Source organism: Suncus etruscus, chromosome 9 (genome assembly GCF_024139225.1).
Source record: "Suncus etruscus isolate mSunEtr1 chromosome 9, mSunEtr1.pri.cur, whole genome shotgun sequence".
NCBI classification, from domain to species: domain Eukaryota; kingdom Metazoa; phylum Chordata; class Mammalia; order Eulipotyphla; family Soricidae; genus Suncus; species Suncus etruscus.
Window position 1 is genome coordinate 115748437 of NC_064856.1, and position 17942 is coordinate 115766378.

The 17942-nt window shown below is 58.8% G+C and overlaps 4 protein-coding genes across 4 annotated transcripts in view; 1 reads left to right on the forward strand and 3 right to left on the reverse strand.

Annotated features, from left to right (window-relative positions):
• The window catches only part of LOC126018842 (interferon-induced transmembrane protein 2-like), a 1911-nt gene extending 1787 nt beyond the window's left edge, over nucleotides 1-124 (reverse strand). Inside the window, exon 1 of the mRNA XM_049780936.1 lies at nucleotides 1-124. This exon is cut by the window's left edge and continues 93 nt beyond it. Within this exon, the coding sequence (XP_049636893.1) occupies nucleotides 1-93 (93 nt within the window). The 5' untranslated portion in view covers nucleotides 94-124.
• A 1884-nt stretch (nucleotides 125-2008) lies between these two features.
• LOC126018859 (interferon-induced transmembrane protein 2-like) lies at nucleotides 2009-3028 on the reverse strand. Its single transcript, XM_049780952.1, has 2 exons — nucleotides 2605-3028; nucleotides 2009-2161 (listed from the first exon to the last, which is right to left on the reverse strand). Exons 1-2 carry the CDS (start codon nucleotides 2839-2841, stop codon nucleotides 2009-2011), a joined length of 390 nt encoding a protein of 129 aa, XP_049636909.1. The 5' UTR covers nucleotides 2842-3028.
• Nucleotides 3029-7040: 4012 nt separating this feature from the next.
• IFITM5 (interferon induced transmembrane protein 5) lies at nucleotides 7041-7980 on the forward strand. The gene is made up of 2 exons (XM_049780954.1): nucleotides 7041-7217; nucleotides 7768-7980. Exons 1-2 carry the CDS (start codon nucleotides 7041-7043, stop codon nucleotides 7978-7980), a joined length of 390 nt encoding a protein of 129 aa, XP_049636911.1.
• A 517-nt stretch (nucleotides 7981-8497) lies between these two features.
• Nucleotides 8498-14107, reverse strand: PGGHG (protein-glucosylgalactosylhydroxylysine glucosidase). The gene is made up of 14 exons (XM_049780937.1): nucleotides 13852-14107; nucleotides 13443-13653; nucleotides 12926-13361; nucleotides 11984-12103; nucleotides 11391-11522; nucleotides 11206-11317; nucleotides 11047-11119; nucleotides 10831-10967; nucleotides 10442-10575; nucleotides 10251-10346; nucleotides 10080-10177; nucleotides 9793-10004; nucleotides 9524-9685; nucleotides 8498-8652 (listed from the first exon to the last, which is right to left on the reverse strand). Exons 1-14 carry the CDS (start codon nucleotides 14105-14107, stop codon nucleotides 8498-8500), a joined length of 2334 nt encoding a protein of 777 aa, XP_049636894.1.
• Nucleotides 14108-17942: the final 3835 nt, after the last annotated feature.

Below are 17942 nucleotides of genomic sequence, written 5' to 3' on the forward strand. Positions count from 1 at the left end.
GACCTCAGGCTGCATGTTGATGACGGTAGAGGTGACAGGCACTGGGCCCCTGGGCTGCCCCTGCATGGTCATCTCGTACTTATTATGGGCCATCCTGCTTGTGGGGAGCAAGAGCTGCTACAGAAGAGAGACTCTGGGGAAGTGAGCTCCTGGCTGACCTGGGCCGCTCAGACAGGGTGTGCGTGGGTCTAGCTCCTCCTCTCAGTGACTTTCCATTCTCAGGAGGTCTCTGTCTCCTGCCCAGAGTCTCCACATTCAACTCACTGGGCATCACCAGGAGCTGGCACAGAGGACATGCCCATCGTCCAAGGCCAGCTAGAGCTCAGTCTTAGGGCAGTTGCTGCCCAGACATGGGGGGGTTCGTCTCAGCTGACCCCTCCTCATTGAGGATTTGTTGGAAGATTCCTGTGATCTTTGTTTGAGTCTTGCCCCATAAAATCCCCAGAATGAGCTTTGGGTGAAAACGGCTCAGCTGCCCACCCATGTCCACCTTGTAATCGAGGGTCCCACCCAGTGCCAAGGGTCCAGGGCTGGGACACACATGGTGGGCATGGTCAGCGGCTCCCTGTGGGCCACCCGTGAAGGGAGGCATCGCCCTTCCTCTCAGGTATCCCCTCAGGCTCAGCTTTATTGTCTGTCCCCACTGACCACTCTGTCCCTCAGACCTGGGACCATGGTCCAGAGGCTGCTCCTGACAGGGCCCAGAACCCACACCAGCAGTGCAGGCAGGAAGCCACACAGGACATGTGTGGGGTTGGGGAAAACCCTCGGACCTGAACCACTTAAGGTCTGGAGATCTCTGAGTCCCAAGACCCATCTCGGCAGCCCTGAGACCCGGAGCTGCACACCAGGGCCAAGGAAGATGCAGAGAGGAGAGGCCCAGGGCCACATGGGCCCAACAGTGTCAGAGAGTGTCAGTGCTCCGAGCCTGCCCCTTGGAAATCAATGGGCAGTGGCTTGGAGAGTGAGTAGGACCCGGCAGCAATGGGGTTTTGACCTGTGTCCCCTCCTGAGGTCGGCCTTGCATGATGGCATGTGCCCGAGATGGCGACTTTCTTAGTTTAGGGTGCAGTTCCTGTTCTGGTTCTGGGGAGCCACCTGCACTCTCTGATGGGGCCTGCACTACCTTTTTCCAGGTGGGAGGATCCACCATTCACACCTGAGCATGCAGCCTTCCCTCCCTCCCACCCTCCCTCCTTCCCCCAATGAGCTTGTTTTAAGCACTATTGTCTCTGGAAGTTCTTTCTGTGCTGTTTTTTGGGGTAGCGCCATGGTCGACTCGGCCAGGGATCACTCCTGGTAGCTCTAGGGACAAAATGGGATTCCGGGACTGGACCCCAGGTCAGACACATGCAAGGAAGCACCCAACTTTCTATGCTGTTGCACTGGACCCTGGAATTATTTTCCATGAGGTGAGGCGCCGGCCTGAAAACCTGGGTAGGATTTGGTCCCCGTGTTTCCCACAAGAACACGTGCTCGCTCCCACCGGCGTCCACGGATCATTCCAGGCTCTGCGGACATGTGCTTCCAGGTCGCTTTGGGCTGCCTCGTGAACAAATGCAGCTCAAGAATGACACCAGCAGGAGCTCAGGCTCACTCTTACTAGCCCAGAGCCCAGCAGAGTCCCGTGACCACGTGGGGAGCAGGACTGGCTCCCTCCAGCTCCTCTGTCCTCCGCACTCACATAAGTCCCCAGAACCTCCTTCACTGGTGAGTTTGTCTCTCAAGGCAACACAACCAGGCCTGACCTCAGCCCCACCTCAGGGACAGGGAGGGGGGTCCTTGTGGGGAGGGGTACAAGTAAGCCACCTCAGGGACCACCACAGTGCCACAGCCAGAATCTTTATTGACATGATGCTGAGGGTTTGTCTGCAGGAGCTGCTGATGGGGGTGAAGTTGGGGCAGGCCCAGTTCACGCTGCTGAGTTTGGCTGGGGGGGGGGTGTCGTGCACCGGAAGACAGGGTCCTTCTAGAAGCCTCCATCATCGTGCTTATTTTGGTAGTAAGCTTAGTACAAGGAGAAGCAGGCAAACACTATGGCAACGATGACCGCGATGTTGAAGAAGAGGCCCAGGATCAGGGCGCTGATGTTCAGGCACTTGGCGGTGGAGGCGTAGCTCCGGGCTCCGATCACGTCCCCCACCATCTTCCTGTCCCTAGACTGGGAGGAGAGGGGAGGGGCTGAGGCAGGTCCCTCCCGCTGATCCAGGGGCTCTGCTCGGCCCCTTCACCCCTGCAGCCCGAGCAGGCAGGCCTGCAGCTTCCCTCTGGCCAGTCTCTGCCCAGAACTCTCAGCCCCTGGGGAGGGACCAGGCGCCCTCCCCTCCCTCTGCCTGTTGCATGGCCTGACCTGTGCTCACAGGACAAAGGCCCCCTCAGTGCTCACACAGACACAGACACACACAGACACAGACACAGACACACACACACAGACACAGACACAGACACACACACACACACACACACACACACACACGTGCTTAATCTACTCATGCATTCGCTCTCATGCTGCTTGTTCTGAGTCACCAGGGATTCACAATCACCCAATCCTCTCTGGCCCCACTCTAGGCACTCCCCCATGCCCACTCCCCCTGCCCCGCTCACCTTCACGGAGTAGGCGAAGGCCGCGAAGCCCAGGCAGCAGAAGTTCATGAAGAGGGCGTTGAAGAGGGACCACACGATGTGGTCGGGCACCGAGACCTCGGGCTGCATGTTGACCACGGTGGAGGTCGCCTGCACCGGGCCCAGGGGCAGCCCCTGCTCTGCCATCTCCGGCTCCTCCTTGAGCATGTCATAGCTGGGGGAGCTGCCCGCGGGGACGAATTGGGGTGCGCAGTTCATGGCGGGCCGAGTCCTGGGATGTGATCTGGACCGGGCTGCAGTTTCCCCCTTTCCTGTCCGGCCTGGCTGGGCGGGTGTTGTGTTCCCCACCCCCTTCAGTCCTTCACTGGTTTCGATTTCCCCACGGATGCTTTACCCGATTTGGGTTTGGGGATGGGCTTGTTCTGGGAGCAGGGGGAAGGAGGCCTGACTCAGCTCTCAGATTCCTAGGGTTGGGGCGTGGCCTGGCCGGGACAGTTTCCTGAAGGGTTCCAGCTGAATCCTCTCTTCCTGGGAGTTGGAGCCTCCACAGCCTGGGGGACCTGGCCCAGCGTTGCTGCAGAGTCTCCTTTCTGCCATGGGGGCCCTCAGTGCCCAGCCCGATTGGTCCCACCCTATTCTCTGTGGTGCATCTCTGGTCCTGATGTCCCTGCTAGGCTGGCCGTGGGGACATGATGGGTCACAGATCAGGATCATCCAGTGCCCCAGGACCACACTTGTGTCCCAGGGTTCCGGGGTTCCTGTGACTAGAGGAGTAAGTGGGAGACAGGAGTGTCCGGGCCTCTGACTCTGTTGTCTGCCAGCCAGGCAGCACCTTGGCCATCGCTCCCTTTGGGTGCTGCGTGAAGGTGTAGCCTGCAGGGCCGCTTTGGTAGATGGGCTCAGCCCCCATGGGCACAGTGTTCACTTCTCCCACTCACATCGGCACTGTCCCTGCCGCCAGGCTTCTCCCCTCCGAGGAGTCAAAGGGTCTTTGGTTCAGGCTGACATGCTAAGAGGAGCCACAGGGGTCCTGCCCTGCCTCAGTGTCCCTGGGGACTTACCTCTCCCCTTGCCCTCAGCCTGCATCCGCTCTGGGCTTCCTGCACATGTTGGGGTTCTGCTGCTTCTGCCTCTTCCTTGGGGTCCCACATGGGCCCCAGCAGTTGGCTCCTCTAGCTTCCTCCTCGGGACTCCCCTGCAGCCCGCCCCTCACGTGGACCCCGTGGGTAATCAGGACAGGGAAGTTGGCAAAGGCAGGGCCAGGTTGTAGCTTGGGGCACAGACCCCAACAGGCCCCTGCCAAGCAGAAGGTCAGCCGCAAAAGGAGGAGGCCTGAGGCCAGAGTCCATTTCTGGCCCTAGTATGTGTGAGAACACATGCCTGGGACGCTCCCCGTTCCTGGACACAAGGGTGGGAGCAGCTCAGCCTATGGGATGAGTGAGAGAACTGCACTGGGCCTGGGACCCCAGGACCCGGTCAGCTGAGCTGGAGCTGCTTCCCTGGGATCCAACTCAATTTGGGTGGTTCCAGTGTCCTGTCAGTGCTGCCTGCAGGCAAGAGATCTCTCGCTGCTTCTTTACGACATTGGTCTGTGCCTGTCACTCTGCTTCATGGCATTAATACTCATGATAGCACAGAAGTAGGGCTTTTGTCTTGCACGTGGCCGACCCAGGAATATGGTGGTTCGATTCCAAGCATCCCATATGGTCCCCCGAGCCTGCCTGGAGTGATTTCTGAGCGCAGAGCCAGGAGGAACCCCAGACCGCCCCAGTGTAACCCCAAAACCAAAAACAAAATACTACTAGTGATACCACAGGGGTCCTTATGTAAAGTTGGCGAGAGGCAGCAGCTCTGAAAAGGAAATCTGTTATTCTCTCTCTGTCTGTCTCTGTCTGTCTGTCTGTCAGTCTCTCTCCCCCCACCTTGGCAACCCTGGAATTGAGGTGATCAAGAATTGGGGGTCTTGCTCTTTGCCAGAAAGTCAATCCTAGACCTTATCATGGTCTTTCTGATCCAGTGATGTTCTCTCTGAAAAGAACTTCAGGAGGATATGAGCATTGAAATAAAAACAGATATTTTTATTTTGGTTTTTGGGCCACACCCGGCGGTGCTCAGGGATTACTCCTGGCAGGCTTGGGGGACCATATGGGATGCAGGGATTCAAACCACCGTCCTGCATGCAAGGCAAATGCCTTACCTCCATGCTATCTCTGGCCCCCAAAACAGGTATTTTGAAGGGGATGGGTGTTGGGCATTGTTTGAAAGTCAATCATGGGTTCGGAGAGATAGCACAGCGGCGTTTGCCTTGTAAGCAGCCGATCCAGGATCAAAGGTGGTTGGTTCGAATCCCGGTGTCCCATAGGGTCCTCTGTGCCTGCCAGGAGCTATTTCTGAGCAGACAGCCAGGAGTAACCCCTGAGCAATGCTGGGTGTGGCCCAAAATACAAAATAAACAAAACAAAACAAAAAGTCAATCATAAACAACTTTGTGACTATCTTATAGTGATTTGGTTTTTGTTTGTTTTGTTTTTGGGTCACACCCGGCAGCACTAAGGGGTTATTCCTGGCTCTGCACTCAGAAATCACTCCTGGCAGACACGGGGGACCATATGGAAAGCTGGGATTCAAACCACCGTTCATCCTGGGTCAGCTGCATGTAAGGCAAATGCCCTACCGCTGTGCTATCTCTCCGGCCCCTCACAGTGATTTGATCTAAAAAAATCTATTAATTTAAAAAACAAAGTGGTGGAGCCGGAGAGATAGCACAGTGGCGTTTGTCTTGCAAGCAGCAGATCCAGGACCTAAGGTGGTTGGTTCAAATTCCGGCATCCCATATGGTCCCCCGTGACTGCCAGGAGCTATTTCTGAGCAGACAGCCAGAAGTAACCCCTGAGCACAGCCAGGTATGACCCCAAAACCAAAAAAAAAAAAAAAAATTAAAAATTAAAAAAAAAAAACCCAAAGTGGTGGGGCTGGAGTAACCCCTGAGCACCCCCCCAAAAAAAAAGTGGTGTGTGTGTGTGTCTGTGTGATTGTCGCTGCTGTTTTGGGGCCACACCTGGCAGTGCTCAGGGGTTACTCCTGGCTCTGCTTAAGGGATCACTCCTGGAGGACTGTATAGGATGCCTAGGACTGAACCCGTTTAAGTGTTTTACCAGCTGTGCTATTGCTCTAGCCCCATCAAAACAAGTTTTACAGAGGGGGGGGAGGGAGAGAGAGAGAGAGAGAGAGAGAGAGAGAGAGAGAGAGAGAGAGAGAGAGAGAGAGAGAGAGAGAGAGAGAGAGAGAGAGAGAGAGAGAGAGAGAGAGAGAGAGAGAGAGAGAGAGAGGAGAGAGAGGAGAGAGAGGAGAGAGAGGAGAGAGAGGAGAGGAGAGGAGAGAGAGAGAACAAGGAGTTCTAAAGCAGAGAGCCCAGGACACAGCCCAGCCCAGCCCAGCCCAGCTTGAAAGTAGGAAAAACCACATGTAGGGAGGCAACTGTGACAGGAGCTGGCACCCAGGACCAAGGACACACACGTGTGAACCTCCTTAGTTCCAAGCTAAGCCCCCCACAATACCCCTGGGCCTCTCTCCCCAGGTGAGTGTCCTGTCTCTAGGGCGGTTGCCAGGGGGAAGGGCTGGGGGAGCTGAGGGTCTCCTTTGACATTCCTTCCGGGCCTTTCTCTGGGGAGGAGCCTGTTGCTAGGGTGGTTGTCAGGGAGAGGGTTGGAGGGAGCTAATGGCCTTTGACCTTCCTCTCCTGGCCTTTATTCCTGGGCAGCTTCTCTTGGTAGGGGGTGTCCAGGCTCTCTGGGCCTGCAGTGGCCCAGGTGAAGGTCTTGGCAGGCCTTGGCCACTGAGCACAGAGGGTCCTGCAGTGACGTCTAGTATCTTTTTTTTTTTTTGGTTTTTGGGCCACACCCAGTGTCACTCTGGGGTTTCTCCTGGCTATGTGCTCAGAAGTTGCTCCTGGCTTGGGGGACCATATGGGACACCGGGGGATCGAACCGCAGTCCGTCCAAGGCTAGCGCAGGCAAGGCAGGCAGGCACTTTACCTTTAGCGCCACCGCCCGGCCCCGACGTCTAGTATCTTAAGGTCTGTGACCAAGTCACTCCCTCAAGCCCCTCTGTGGCTTTTAGTACACCCAAGAACTCATTGCATGGGGTGGGGGCACTTCCCTCCCTCGCTGAGGCATCACTCAGCAGCCAAGTGGCTTTTCCATGGCATTAAGCACTGTGTCTGCTGCCCTCAGGGCACCACAGACCCCAGCGGTCAGTCGCTGCCAGCTGCTCGGCAGTTGGGGTCCCTCTCGGGGGCAATAATTGCGGCAGGCGGTGCCTCGAGAGGCCGTAGCTGTCAGGGTGGGCAGGGCAGTGATGTCTGTAATTTGTCGTTATATTTAGCCCAGGCGAGGCTATAAGCAGCCCCGGCACCCACCCTGGACAGACTGAGAGTGGTGGAGACGGCACTGGAACCCATGGACACGTCGTACCCCCGGGAGGGTCCCCCAAAAGCCGATGGTGCTGCCCACTCGGCCATTGTGCTGGGGGCCCCGAGACCCCCACCCCGAGACCACCTGATCTGGTCGGTGTTCAGCGCCCTCTACTTGAATCTGTGCTGTCTGGGCTTCCTGGCTCTGGTCTACTCAGTCAAGGTGGGTGCCGCCTTCCCCCAGCTGCTCAGCAAGGGGGCACTGGAACCGCAGCTCAGGAGCCAAGTGTTGGGAGGCTGCCTATCAGGTCGGGCCAGAATAGGGTTTGGGGGGGACTTGCTTAAGAAGGGGCAGAGTTCCTGGGGGCTGCATTTGTGCTGGCTGCTGCCTGGGTCCTGGCTCTGTCCCTTACAGGCCCTCCCAAGTAATGTGGGATGTCCCTCATGAAGGGAAAGGGCGAGCTGTAAGCCCCCCAAAGGGCAGAGCCTATGAGCTTCCATAAGGAGGAATCCAGCCTAATGGGACCGTTAATGAACTCAGCCATGACGTGGGGGTCTTGGCAAGTCAGTAATGGCTGGAGTGGCCCCTAAGACCAACACCACTGTGTCAGGACCCTCGGCTGAGGGTCCCACGACCCCTTGAGGCTGGGCAGTGAAGGGAGTGCATGGGGCCACGTTCTGGGTCCTGCCAGGCCCCCCAAAGTGTGGCCTCTTGCAGTTCCTGGGTGAGCGGCAGGGCCCTGGGAGACCTGGCGGCTCTACCTGCTCTGTAGGCCCGAGACCAGAAGGTCGCCGGAGACCTGGAGGCGGCCCGGAGGTTCGGTTCGAGAGCCAAGTGCTACAACATCCTGGCCGCCATGTGGACGCTGGTGCCGCCTCTGCTGCTCCTGGCCCTGGTGGTGACAGGAGCCCTGCACTTGTCTCGGCTGGCCAAGGACTCCGCTGCCTTCTTCACCACTAAGTTTGAGGATGCAGACTATGACTGATGCACTGTCTGGTCCTGACCCACCCCGGGGCTCATGGACCCCAGCCCCACTCCCAGTTCGGGGTCCCGATGTCCACAGAACCTGTGTGAATCCTGGACCCTGCCCAAATGTTCCCGGTTCGGTTCCCCTCCTATCTGCCCATCCCTCCGGGCACTGACTCAGCCTCTGTCCTACAATTAAAAGTGCCTGGTCCATGAAAGGGCCTCCTGGCCTCTTTCCTGGCTGGGGTGGGGCAGGGTGGTCAGCCCAGGGGTGTGCCCTAGGAGCTGTCCATCACTCCCAGTCTGCCAGCACATTGACTGCTGCAGCCTCCAGTGACCTGTGCTGCTGGGAAGGAGACACCGAGCTTAGCGATCTGGGTGTCCCTAGGCATCTCCCATGGTGGCATCAGGGCGCTCGGCTGCCCTCAACCAGGCCTCACATGCTCACAGCCTGCCCCTGGCATGCCTTTGTGTGGCTCAGACATGTTCAACCATGTCTGTGGGCTGTCTGCCAGACAGCCTGTGGGTTAAGGTCCTCAGCCTTCGCTTACTGAGGTTCGTACTGGGGGCCGAGGACATTTTCCGATATCATTCGTCAACCCCTTCCCTGCTGCACTGTGGATCTTGACAGAGAAGGGTTGCCAGGCCGTGCACACGCCCTGTGTGGCTGAGCCAAGACTCCTGAGGCCTGCTGTGGTGAGGCAATGACAGGGCAGCAGGCTGCTAGGGTCTTAACTACAGGGCAGCTTGGGGCTCCAACCCCTGGCCGCCCACCCTGGCAGAGGGTGGGAGGTCTGTCGGGCCAGCATTGCCCTAGATGCTAGGAGGAGACACAGACCAGTTGGGAGGGTCCTACCACAGAGCAGACAGGCAGACCACATCAGCAGCATCGGCCCAGGATGGCCCCAAGAAGGGACATCCGGGCCAGAGAAAGGCCAGGGCCTGGGGGTCTAGGTCCTGTACCCCCAAACGTGTGGGTCAGTCCCACCTGTGCTGAGGGAACTGGGGTAGTGTGGCTCCTGAGTATGCGTCAGGGGCTGGGACAGCAGGGCCCAGACAGGAGAAGGCCACAAGAAGGGCCAGTCACTTCCGGCCTGATGCCACAGCACCTCTGACCCAGGAGTAGCCAAGAGTAGCGCTCGATGGGCAGGAACCGCTGCTTCCTCTTTGGTTTCTGCTTCTTTTTTTTCTTTTTTTGGTTTTTGGCCCAGACTCAGCAGCGCTCAGGGGTTACTCCTGGCTCTGTGCTCAGGATTCAACTCTGGCAGACAGGGGGGACCCTATGGGACGCAGGGATGAAACCGGGTTGGATACGTGCAAGGTAAATGCCCTGCCTGCTGTGCTGTCGCTCTGGCGCCCTGGGTTTCTGCTTCTTGAAGACTTGGACTGCCACCTCCAACCCCATCCCTGCCTCAAGCAGACAAGAGCTATTTGCCGAGGGGCAGCAGACACAGGGACATAAGGGACACCAGGCTCAGCACTGTCTCTGCCACTGTCTCTGAACAGCATAGTTGGGCAGTGCCCTGTCCCCATCCAGTCTTAGCATAGATATTCTGGGGTACTTCTGTGGCCCATGGCTGAGCCTGGCCACTCAGTGTGGGGTCCCAGGGGACGCTGCAGACTCGAGGCAGCCTTCTGGTCTTTGGGGGCCATCGGCTGTGCAGCCTCCCCAGGAAGTGACCTCTGTATCCGGCCAGCGGAGCAAGGAAAGGAGACCGTGTGTCCTGTGAGAAGAGGTGTCCTGAGTGGCCGTCCCAGGAGTTCACGGGGGGGGGGGGGGTGGGGTCCTCCACGTACTGGACCCTGCTCTGGGCTGGGAGAACCTGCCTACCTGGAGGCAGAGGGAACCGGGCCTGGGACGGCCATAGCTGGACCTCCAGTGGGGGCACCCAGAGCCCGTCCTGGCCTGTGACCCGAATGCTCACAGAGCTCTCAGAGAAGGAGAAGTCAAATCTGCTCCCCAAGTAGTGGGCGCCAGAGATGTGCACCCCGGAGACCCCTCCTGGGCACAGGGGGTCGAAGGTCAGACCCAAGCCAGTGATCCTGCAAGGTCAATACAGGTTGTGTGAGGAGCAGGGTGGGGTGGAATGGGGAGCCCGGCCCAGGGCACATGCTCACCTGATGCCCGAGAAGCCGAAGAGAGCCGCCTGCAGGAAGCCCCCCAGGCCCGTCAGGAAGTTCACGGCCCCGGAGCCATCGGAATTCTCCGTCCACACCTGCCGGGCAGAGACGTGTTGGCCACACAGGCTGCCACCCGCCCGGCCCACCCATGGGCATCGCTGAGCCCACCTTGAAAGGCTCTGAGATATGGGCGAAGCTCCTGTCCAGGAGGTCCCGGGCCCGGCCAGGCTCCTTCAGCTCCATCCAGCCGACGGCAAACATGCTCTGGGGGGAGAAGTCACGGCGGAAGTCACCGGGTGCGGGTGCGGGTATGGCTGGGCCTGGCTACTGCTGGGAGTCGTCCCCTGGTCTGGCCTTACCCAGGTCATGGCAGGGCCCTGGGGAGAAGTCACGGCCTCGTAGATCTCCAAGTTCTTCCTGCGCACCTCAGGGCTCAGCAGGAAGGGCACCGGGTAGCCCAGGAGCACCACGTCCGCCTGCTTCACCTCCTCTCCTGGGGTGGCACATCAGGAAGTGGGGAGCCACCAGAGTCACCCACTGGGAGTCACTCACCGGGGTCACCCACCAGGGACACTGTGGGTCCAGGGGTTTCACCAGGGGTCACTCACAGGGGACATTGGGGGTCACCCATCAAGAGTCACAAGGGTCACTCACTGGGGTACTCATTAGGGGTCACTCACCAGGGGAGCTCCATCAGGGTGGTCAATCACTGAGGTTCACTCACCGAATGGCATCAGGGGTCACTTACCAGGCTTGTAGCCATCAAACTCGGGGTGGAAATTCTGCTGCGGGTCGAAAGGCACCTTGATCCTCTCGGCCACCTCCAGCCACTGGTCGGGGACAGGCTGACCCAGGTCCTGAGCCAGGGCGGCAGCAAAGCGCAGGCTGGGGGGGGAGTGGGAAATAGAGGCTGCAGCCAGTGCCCTGCATGCCGGGCCAAGGACTCACTAGGGATCGGTCTCACCTGTTCTGGGCCATTACGTTGGTGTACACGGAGTTGTCGACCCCCGAGTGGTACTCGTCAGGAGGCATGACCCCTGGGGATACATGCAGGACCTCAGCGCCAGGCGATGCCAGAGCTTAGCGTTAGGGATGGGCCCGCCTGACCCCGCCGCAAGCTTACCCCGCAGGTGGTACTTCTCCTCCTCCGGACTCCACACCACACGGCTGCACCAGAACTCGGCCACGGCACTGACCACAGCCCAGCCGCCATCCTCTCGGAAGAGCTGCAGGTCCTGGGGGGACAGGGGGGAGTCAGTAGGGACACACAGGGCTGCTTCGTGCAGCGCAATGAGGGGGTGGGCGCACCTGGGTGCTCTGGTAGTAGAGCTGGAAGGCCAGCGCCACGGCCCCATCCACGTGGATCTCCTGGGTTCCGTAGATGTCCTCAGGGCAGACTTCCTGACCAGAGCTGGCACTCTCCCAGGCGAACTTGGCTCCCTGCAGGGGAACAGCAAGTATGGCTGGGGGGCACCTATGTCCCAATGCTGAGACAGAGGAGGGGCACCTGGTGTCCCGTGCCTCTTGGCATTGCTGGATGGAGATGCCCAGATTTGGGTGCCCCTGTGCAGTGCCATGAAGTGGCCTCCCGCAGGACACCCAGAAAGAGAAGTTAATGGATGAGCACATGCGATGTGGAGGGATATCTGTCTACCCTTGACGTGGTCTCCCAGCAGGCAAAAAAGGACCCCTGAGGACCCCCCAACTGTGACCCCCAGTCCAACTATGCACCATCCCTGGGTCCCACCAGGAAGCCCGGAGAACCATTGGGTATGGTCCAAAGCCCCTGCCCCCTAAAATAAATTCCAGATGTGGCTTATGCCAGCTCACACAGATACTGGGGCCACCAGGCCCCTTGATAGGTCCAGAGAGCCATCCCAGACCCGTCCGTCATCCTTCACCTTGTAGCCTAGTGTCCGGGCGTTCTCTAGAGCGCCACTCAGGGTCCGAATGCGGTACTGCAAGAGAGCCCGGGCGGCCTTGGGGTGGAAGAGGAGGATGTTGGGGAACATCCAGAGATCCTGAAGCACAAGGAAGGGGGAAGGGGCTTATTGCAGGGCCTCACAGCTGGCTGGTGCCCGTGTCTAGTCCCGGGTCTCTCCTCTGCAGGCTCCTGGGCCCGCCGAGGGTCCAGCTGCTCTGCCCTCCCGGCTGTGTGTCCTGGAGCGAACACACAGGCTCTCTGAGCCTCTCTGGAACGATGGTAGGAGCACAGGCCCCTCAAGGCATAGGAGAATGTGGACCCTCCAGTGGCAGATCTGCCTCAGCCCCACTGTTTCCTGCACAGCCTCACCCACCTCAGCCACGGGAGTCTCCAAAAACACATCTCAGCGTCACCCACCCCCCCACCCCCGTCTGCAAGGGCCCTCGACCCTCTCCAGCCCCTCCCTGCCTCTTCCGCTCATGCACCCCTGCTGAGCCCACCCAGGTAGCCTTTCGTGTTCCCTCTTCTGCGGGCTCTGCACAGGACAGGCATGAGGCAGATCCATGTAGGGGCAGGTGCAGTGGGGCATGCAGACATGAGTTGGAGCAGGTCAGGTGAGCACATGAGGCACAGAGAGCAGGTGGGCACACAAGGCAGGTGTGTGTCAGGTAAACACATGAGGCCGGTGCAGGTGAGGTGAGCAAGAGAGCGGGTATGTGTCAGATGAACACATAAGAATAGGTGTGTGCCAGGTGGACACGTGAGGCTGGTGCCTATGAGTGAGCACATGAAGCAGGTGCGTGTGAGTCGAGCACATGAGTAGGTATGTCAGGCCAGCTGAGACACTGCATGACAGGTGAGCACCGGGGGCAGGTGCGGGTCAGAAGCACACAGCAGGTGCATGTCGGCGGCCGCACACCTGGTCCCAGAAGACGTGACCCCAGTAGCACTCCTCCCGATTGCCATTGGAGAGGCCGCCTGGGCTGAGGCCGTGGCAGGCGTACCCGGGGGTCCCCGGCTGGGGCAGGGCGCTGAGCAGGTAGTAGAGGGCTCCACGAAGAGCCTGGCGCAGGGGCAGGTCCCCTGCCACGTCCAGACCACAGTCTGCCCAGAACTGGGCCCAGGCCTGGGCATGGGCTGAATACAGGCTCCCCCCAGCCTGCAACTGCTGGGCCTCGCTGAGGCAGGCCTGGGCCTCGGCACGGCTGCTGCCCACCACCGTCAGGAACTCCCAGGCTCCTTCTTCCTCACCTTCGCCGAGAGTCAGCGAGGATGGCACAGGGGTCCACAGCATATGCACCTCCTGCCTCTCCCCACCCGGCTGCTCTGGCGTGAGTGTACGGCCGTGCAGGTACCTGCAAGAACACGTCGAGTTTCAGGGTCGGCTCCCTCCTGAGACGGCCCCACCGGCCTGGCCAGCTGCTAGCTCTCCTCACCGAGCACCCTGGAAGTCAGGGCCGGGACGAAGGTCGAGGTCTGGGCTTTCTGGAGTGAAGGGTGTCCTCAGCAGCACAGTGATCGGGAGCTCGTCCTCCGCCAAACGGGTGATAGCCACGCTAAAGGCCAGGACATGAGGCAGCGTGCGGTGGGCGTATATGCGCTGGGATGCCCGGAAGCGGGGCCCCTCCAGGGTGTGCAGGAAGGAGCCTGGAGAGGCCACAGGGCAACCCTGGCTGCTGAGGCCAGCTGTAAGTTTTATCTGGGGACCCCAACCCTGGGCACCTTCTGGGGCCCTGTGCAAAGGCGAAGCATGTGTCCGAAGTATGCCTCCACCCAGGCCACAGGTGCCTGGATACCTTAGCTGTGGGGCCCTCTTAGTGGGGGGCAGCAGGGCGGTGGTGGTACCTGTGTTGGTGTCCAGGGCAAAGGTCTGGGTCAGCTGCTCTGCTGTGTCTGAGGCCTCCAGTTGCACGTTCAGGGGACTGGGCAGAACCGCCCGGTGCGTGTGCCCCTGAGCTCCATTGTATGTACCACTCACATGCAGGATGTCATGGTACACACGGGTGCCCAGGTACGTGTTGGTCACAGTGGCGAAGAGCCGGGGGTCCGAGGGCAGAGAACGGGTGGTGAAGATGGTAGGGTCCTCGCCAACACCCTCCATGGAATGTTCTAGGTGGCCTGCAAGGGCGGCAGCTGCTCACCCTGAGTCCCCTTTCCGCCGTGAACCCCATGGGATGACGCCGCTGGTCCAGTCATGACAACCACATTCAGCAGCCTGACTTTCCAGAGTCCCTCTGCTTTCTCTGCCTTTTTTGGGGGGTTGGTTTTGGGCCACACCCAGCAGCACTCAGGGGTTCCTCCTGGATCTGCGCTAAAATTGCTCCTGGCAATTTATGGGATGCTCGGGATCGAACCTGGGTCCGTCCCAGGTCAGCCACGTGCAAGGCAAATGTCCTACAGCTGTGCTATCGCTCTAGCTCCATTTTGCTGCTTCTTAAAATATGTTTTGGGGTAGGGTCAGAGAGATAGCACAGCGGTGGGGCATTTGCCTTGCATGCAGCTGATCTGGGAGGGACCCGGTTCGATTCCCGGCATCCCAAATGGTCCCCCAGCCTGCCAGGGGCTATTTCGGAGTGCAGAGACAGAAGTAACCCCTGAGCATCACCGGGTGTGGCCAATCAATCAATCAATAAATAAAGTTAAAAAATAAAAGATATGTTTTGGGGCTATGTCCAGCAGTGCTCAGGAGCTACTCCTGGCTCTGTGCTCAGGAATTACTACAAGCAAGACTTGGAGGACCATATGGGGTATCAGGGCTCACGCCTGGGCTGGCTGCCTGCAAAACAAGTTCCTTCCCCACTGTGCTCCTTCCTGCTCACCCTCCTCTCATGTTGGGGGTCACTCCTGGCCATGCAGTGCATGTAAGGCAGTGCTCTCCCTCAGGCCTCCCCTACCCCACTTTCAAGCACCCCAGGAAACACCTAAGACCCTTGGGCTGGTCTTGGGGGCTGCCCCACATCTTCCCTGAGCTTCCAGCCCGACCCTCCCCACCCCCCTCCACCCCCCACACCTTCCAGGGGACCCTCCACCCAGCACCCTTCAGCCCTCTCCAAGCCTGATGGGAGAGAGGAGGCCTCTCAGGATAGGGAGCGGGGTGGGCAGAGGAGCGATCGCGGACAGGGACAGGCAGAGGGGCAGGACGGGGACAGGCAGGCACTGGAGGGCAGGCTGGGGCTCACCACACGGCTGGGCTCTCCGGGGCTCCAGGCTCAGTTATTCCTTAGGGCAACAAAGCAGTGGCAGCAGTGCTGGGCCCAAGTCTCCAGCAGGCTGCAAAGTTCCGGCAAGGCCCGAGGTTCCCGCCCCGTGGAGCAGGAGGGCTGGAGGTGGGTCGCTGAGTCCCCGCCCCCAGGCCAGCGGGTTGGGCAGGACTGAGGAGCCACCCCAGATCCCTGCAACTCTGCTCTCCCTCGCTAGCGGGCAGGCTGGGCAAGTTGTGTGCCCCCCCCCCCCCCCGCAAAGCTGTGTCTCCCCCACGGCTGGCCAGGAAGGCGGGGGGGGGGGGGGGGAGACACAGCTGTGTGCCCACACTGGCCGGGTAGGAGTAGGTGGTCAGTAAACCAGGAAGCACTGGGCAGTCAAACTTAGAAGGGAATGGGGGTTGGCCCCTCGTGTAAGGATAGTGCCCTGCCCACGTTCAACCCTCAGGTCCTACAGGTTATCCTTGGCCTGTGGATGGCCCAGCTTCAGGGGGTGCCATCCATCAGGGGCATGGCGGGGTCTCTCTTCCCTGGTCTGTCTTCCACCGGAAACTTTCACCTTTCATCTCCTTCACAGGGTGGCCTGCCATACTGGGTGGAGGTGGACGGGCTGGTGTGATGGGGCTTTCATGAGATGCGCTGTGTGCACAGAGGACATTTCCGAAGTGACCTCTGGCTGCCCAACTACCATGTTTCCCCGAAAATGAGACATCCTCAAAAAATAAGACCTACTTACAGGTTTCCTTCTGGGTGGGAATGTAATGCAGCCTGCGAAAATATGACCCCCTAGACCCTGTCTCTGAATGAAAATTAATTTACCATAAACTGGTTGCTAGGGCCACCCCGACGGGCATCCGTGGGATTCACAGTTTGACCACTACTGTACCATATACAGGTAATGAGTTTCCTTTATTTTCTGTTAATAATAAATGTGCACCGTGTTCTTCTTCATAGAAAAATAAAACATCCCCTGAAAATAAGACCTAGCCGATCTTTGGGAGCAAAAATTTATAGGAGACACTGTCTTATTTTGGGGAAAACAGAGCTCCTGGGTGAGGCCTCCTGCTCTGCTCTGTGGTCACTGTCCCTTCCATCCACCATCGTCCCTTCATATGTTGGTCTACACCAGGTCCCTCGTGATGGCATTTGGCAGACGGACTTGAGGCTGGGTCATTTGGCTGCAGCTCCCCCAGCTGTACAGTCGGAAGCTGGGTTGCAGCAGGGAGAGGGGCCTTGGAGGACCCTGACTCCAGTTACCAGAGCCCCAGGGTGGGTCAGGTGGTGCCTGGATATCCACTCGCCTTCCCACTCGCCACAGCCCTTCCTGGGGCCCCTCTGCAGACAGTCTGTTTGATTATGTTCCTCCAGATTCCATCCCGGATCCAGGAACTGAAGCACAATCTCCAATTCCTGGCTCTCCATTCCTGCCCTTTGCTGGATGTTTCTGGGGTACTCTGTCTGCTGAGAGACTGCCCCTCAGGAACAGAGGTCTTGTCTGTCTTGTCTTACCGAGGCACGAATTATGTGAAACTAGACCGGGGGATGTCTCCTAGGATGTGGAGCCCCAGGTTTCCACCTGGCTGGGCTCTCAGAGCTGGGCAGCCCAATAGGGCTCGATGGGGAACCCCACGGAGTTGGGCTTTGCGCTGCCGGCCAAGGGTCCCCTTGGTGCTGCCCTGATGCTGCTTCCTGTCCTTTATCTCCTGAAAATCAATGTCGCCTCTTGCCGCCCCACAAGTAAATAGTAGCTGGATCCCTTGGACGATGTTCCTGGGAGCAACTGTTTCCGGGATGTTTCTTTTCTTTTTTCTTGTTTTTGTTTTTGGGCCACACCTGGTGATGCTCAGGGATTACTCCTGGCTAAGCGCTCAGAAATCACCGCTGGCTTGGGGGACCATATGGGACGCTGAGGGATCAAGCTGTGGTCCGCTCTGGGCTAGTGAGACGCCTTATAGCTTGCGCCACCGCTCTGCCCCCCCCCCCCGGATTTTTCTTGAGGCGAGAAAGCTTCAGAGATACGGTTCTGTAGCTAAACACACGGAGCCAAACAGAGCACCTATCCTGTTTTTCTCTTTTTCCTGTTTCCCTCCTAACCTGATTGGCTGAGAAAGGGTATAAATATTCCATCCCAGGCCAGAGAGATAGCACAGCAGTAGGGCGATAGCCTTGCACTTGGCCGACCCAGGACACACCTGGGTTCGATTTCAAGCATCCCATATGGTCCCTGAGCCTGCCAGGTGAGATTTCTGAGTGTAGAGCCAGGAGTAACCCCTTAGTAACACACACGTCTGGGTGTGGCCTCAACCCAAACTCCATCGTCACCTAAAATAAAGGGCTGTTAGAGTTACTCCCCACAAAGTGGGTCATGGATGGTTTATGAATCTACAAGCTCTCTACTTGCCCGAGATATGACATCACCAACTTCACTTTACATCGCTCCAGAGATGGGGAAGGACAGCACAAAGAGGGCACGATCAGCCCATGATTTCTGGTAGCTCTCAGGCTAGACTCTGGGCTGTCCGTCCTCCCTCAGAGAGTCCGGGTAACTGAGATGCCTGCTGACCTCGTGTCCATTATCACCACCCACTGTGATGGTCCTTAGACCCTCCAGTCCCCAGTGTCTACATCTAACATCTCCCAGGTGCATCCATGCCCCTGGCTGCCCATCTCATATAATAGTCCGTGACATCCAGCACAATGCCCAGTCTCTCTGGCCCTATTTAAGCAGTAAGAATG

Coding starts and splice junctions, on each gene's coding strand:
- PGGHG (XM_049780937.1), bottom strand. CDS start 14,107: ATGGAGGGTGTTGGCGAGGACCCTACCATCTTCACCACCCGTTCTCTG. Junction 10,968..11,046: donor AACGTAATGGCCCAGAACAG/GTGAGACCGATC, acceptor CTCCCCCCCCAG/CCTGCGCTTTGCTGCCGCCC. Junction 10,576..10,830: donor GTTTGATGGCTACAAGCCTG/GTAAGTGACCCC, acceptor GTGCCACCCCAG/GAGAGGAGGTGAAGCAGGCG.
- IFITM5 (XM_049780954.1), top strand. CDS start 7,041: ATGGACACGTCGTACCCCCGGGAGGGTCCCCCAAAAGCCGATGGTGCT. Junction 7,218..7,767: donor CTCTGGTCTACTCAGTCAAG/GTGGGTGCCGCC, acceptor CCTGCTCTGTAG/GCCCGAGACCAGAAGGTCGC.
- LOC126018859 (XM_049780952.1), bottom strand. CDS start 2,841: ATGAACTGCGCACCCCAATTCGTCCCCGCGGGCAGCTCCCCCAGCTAT. Junction 2,162..2,604: donor CCTTCGCCTACTCCGTGAAG/GTGAGCGGGGCA, acceptor CTCTCCTCCCAG/TCTAGGGACAGGAAGATGGT.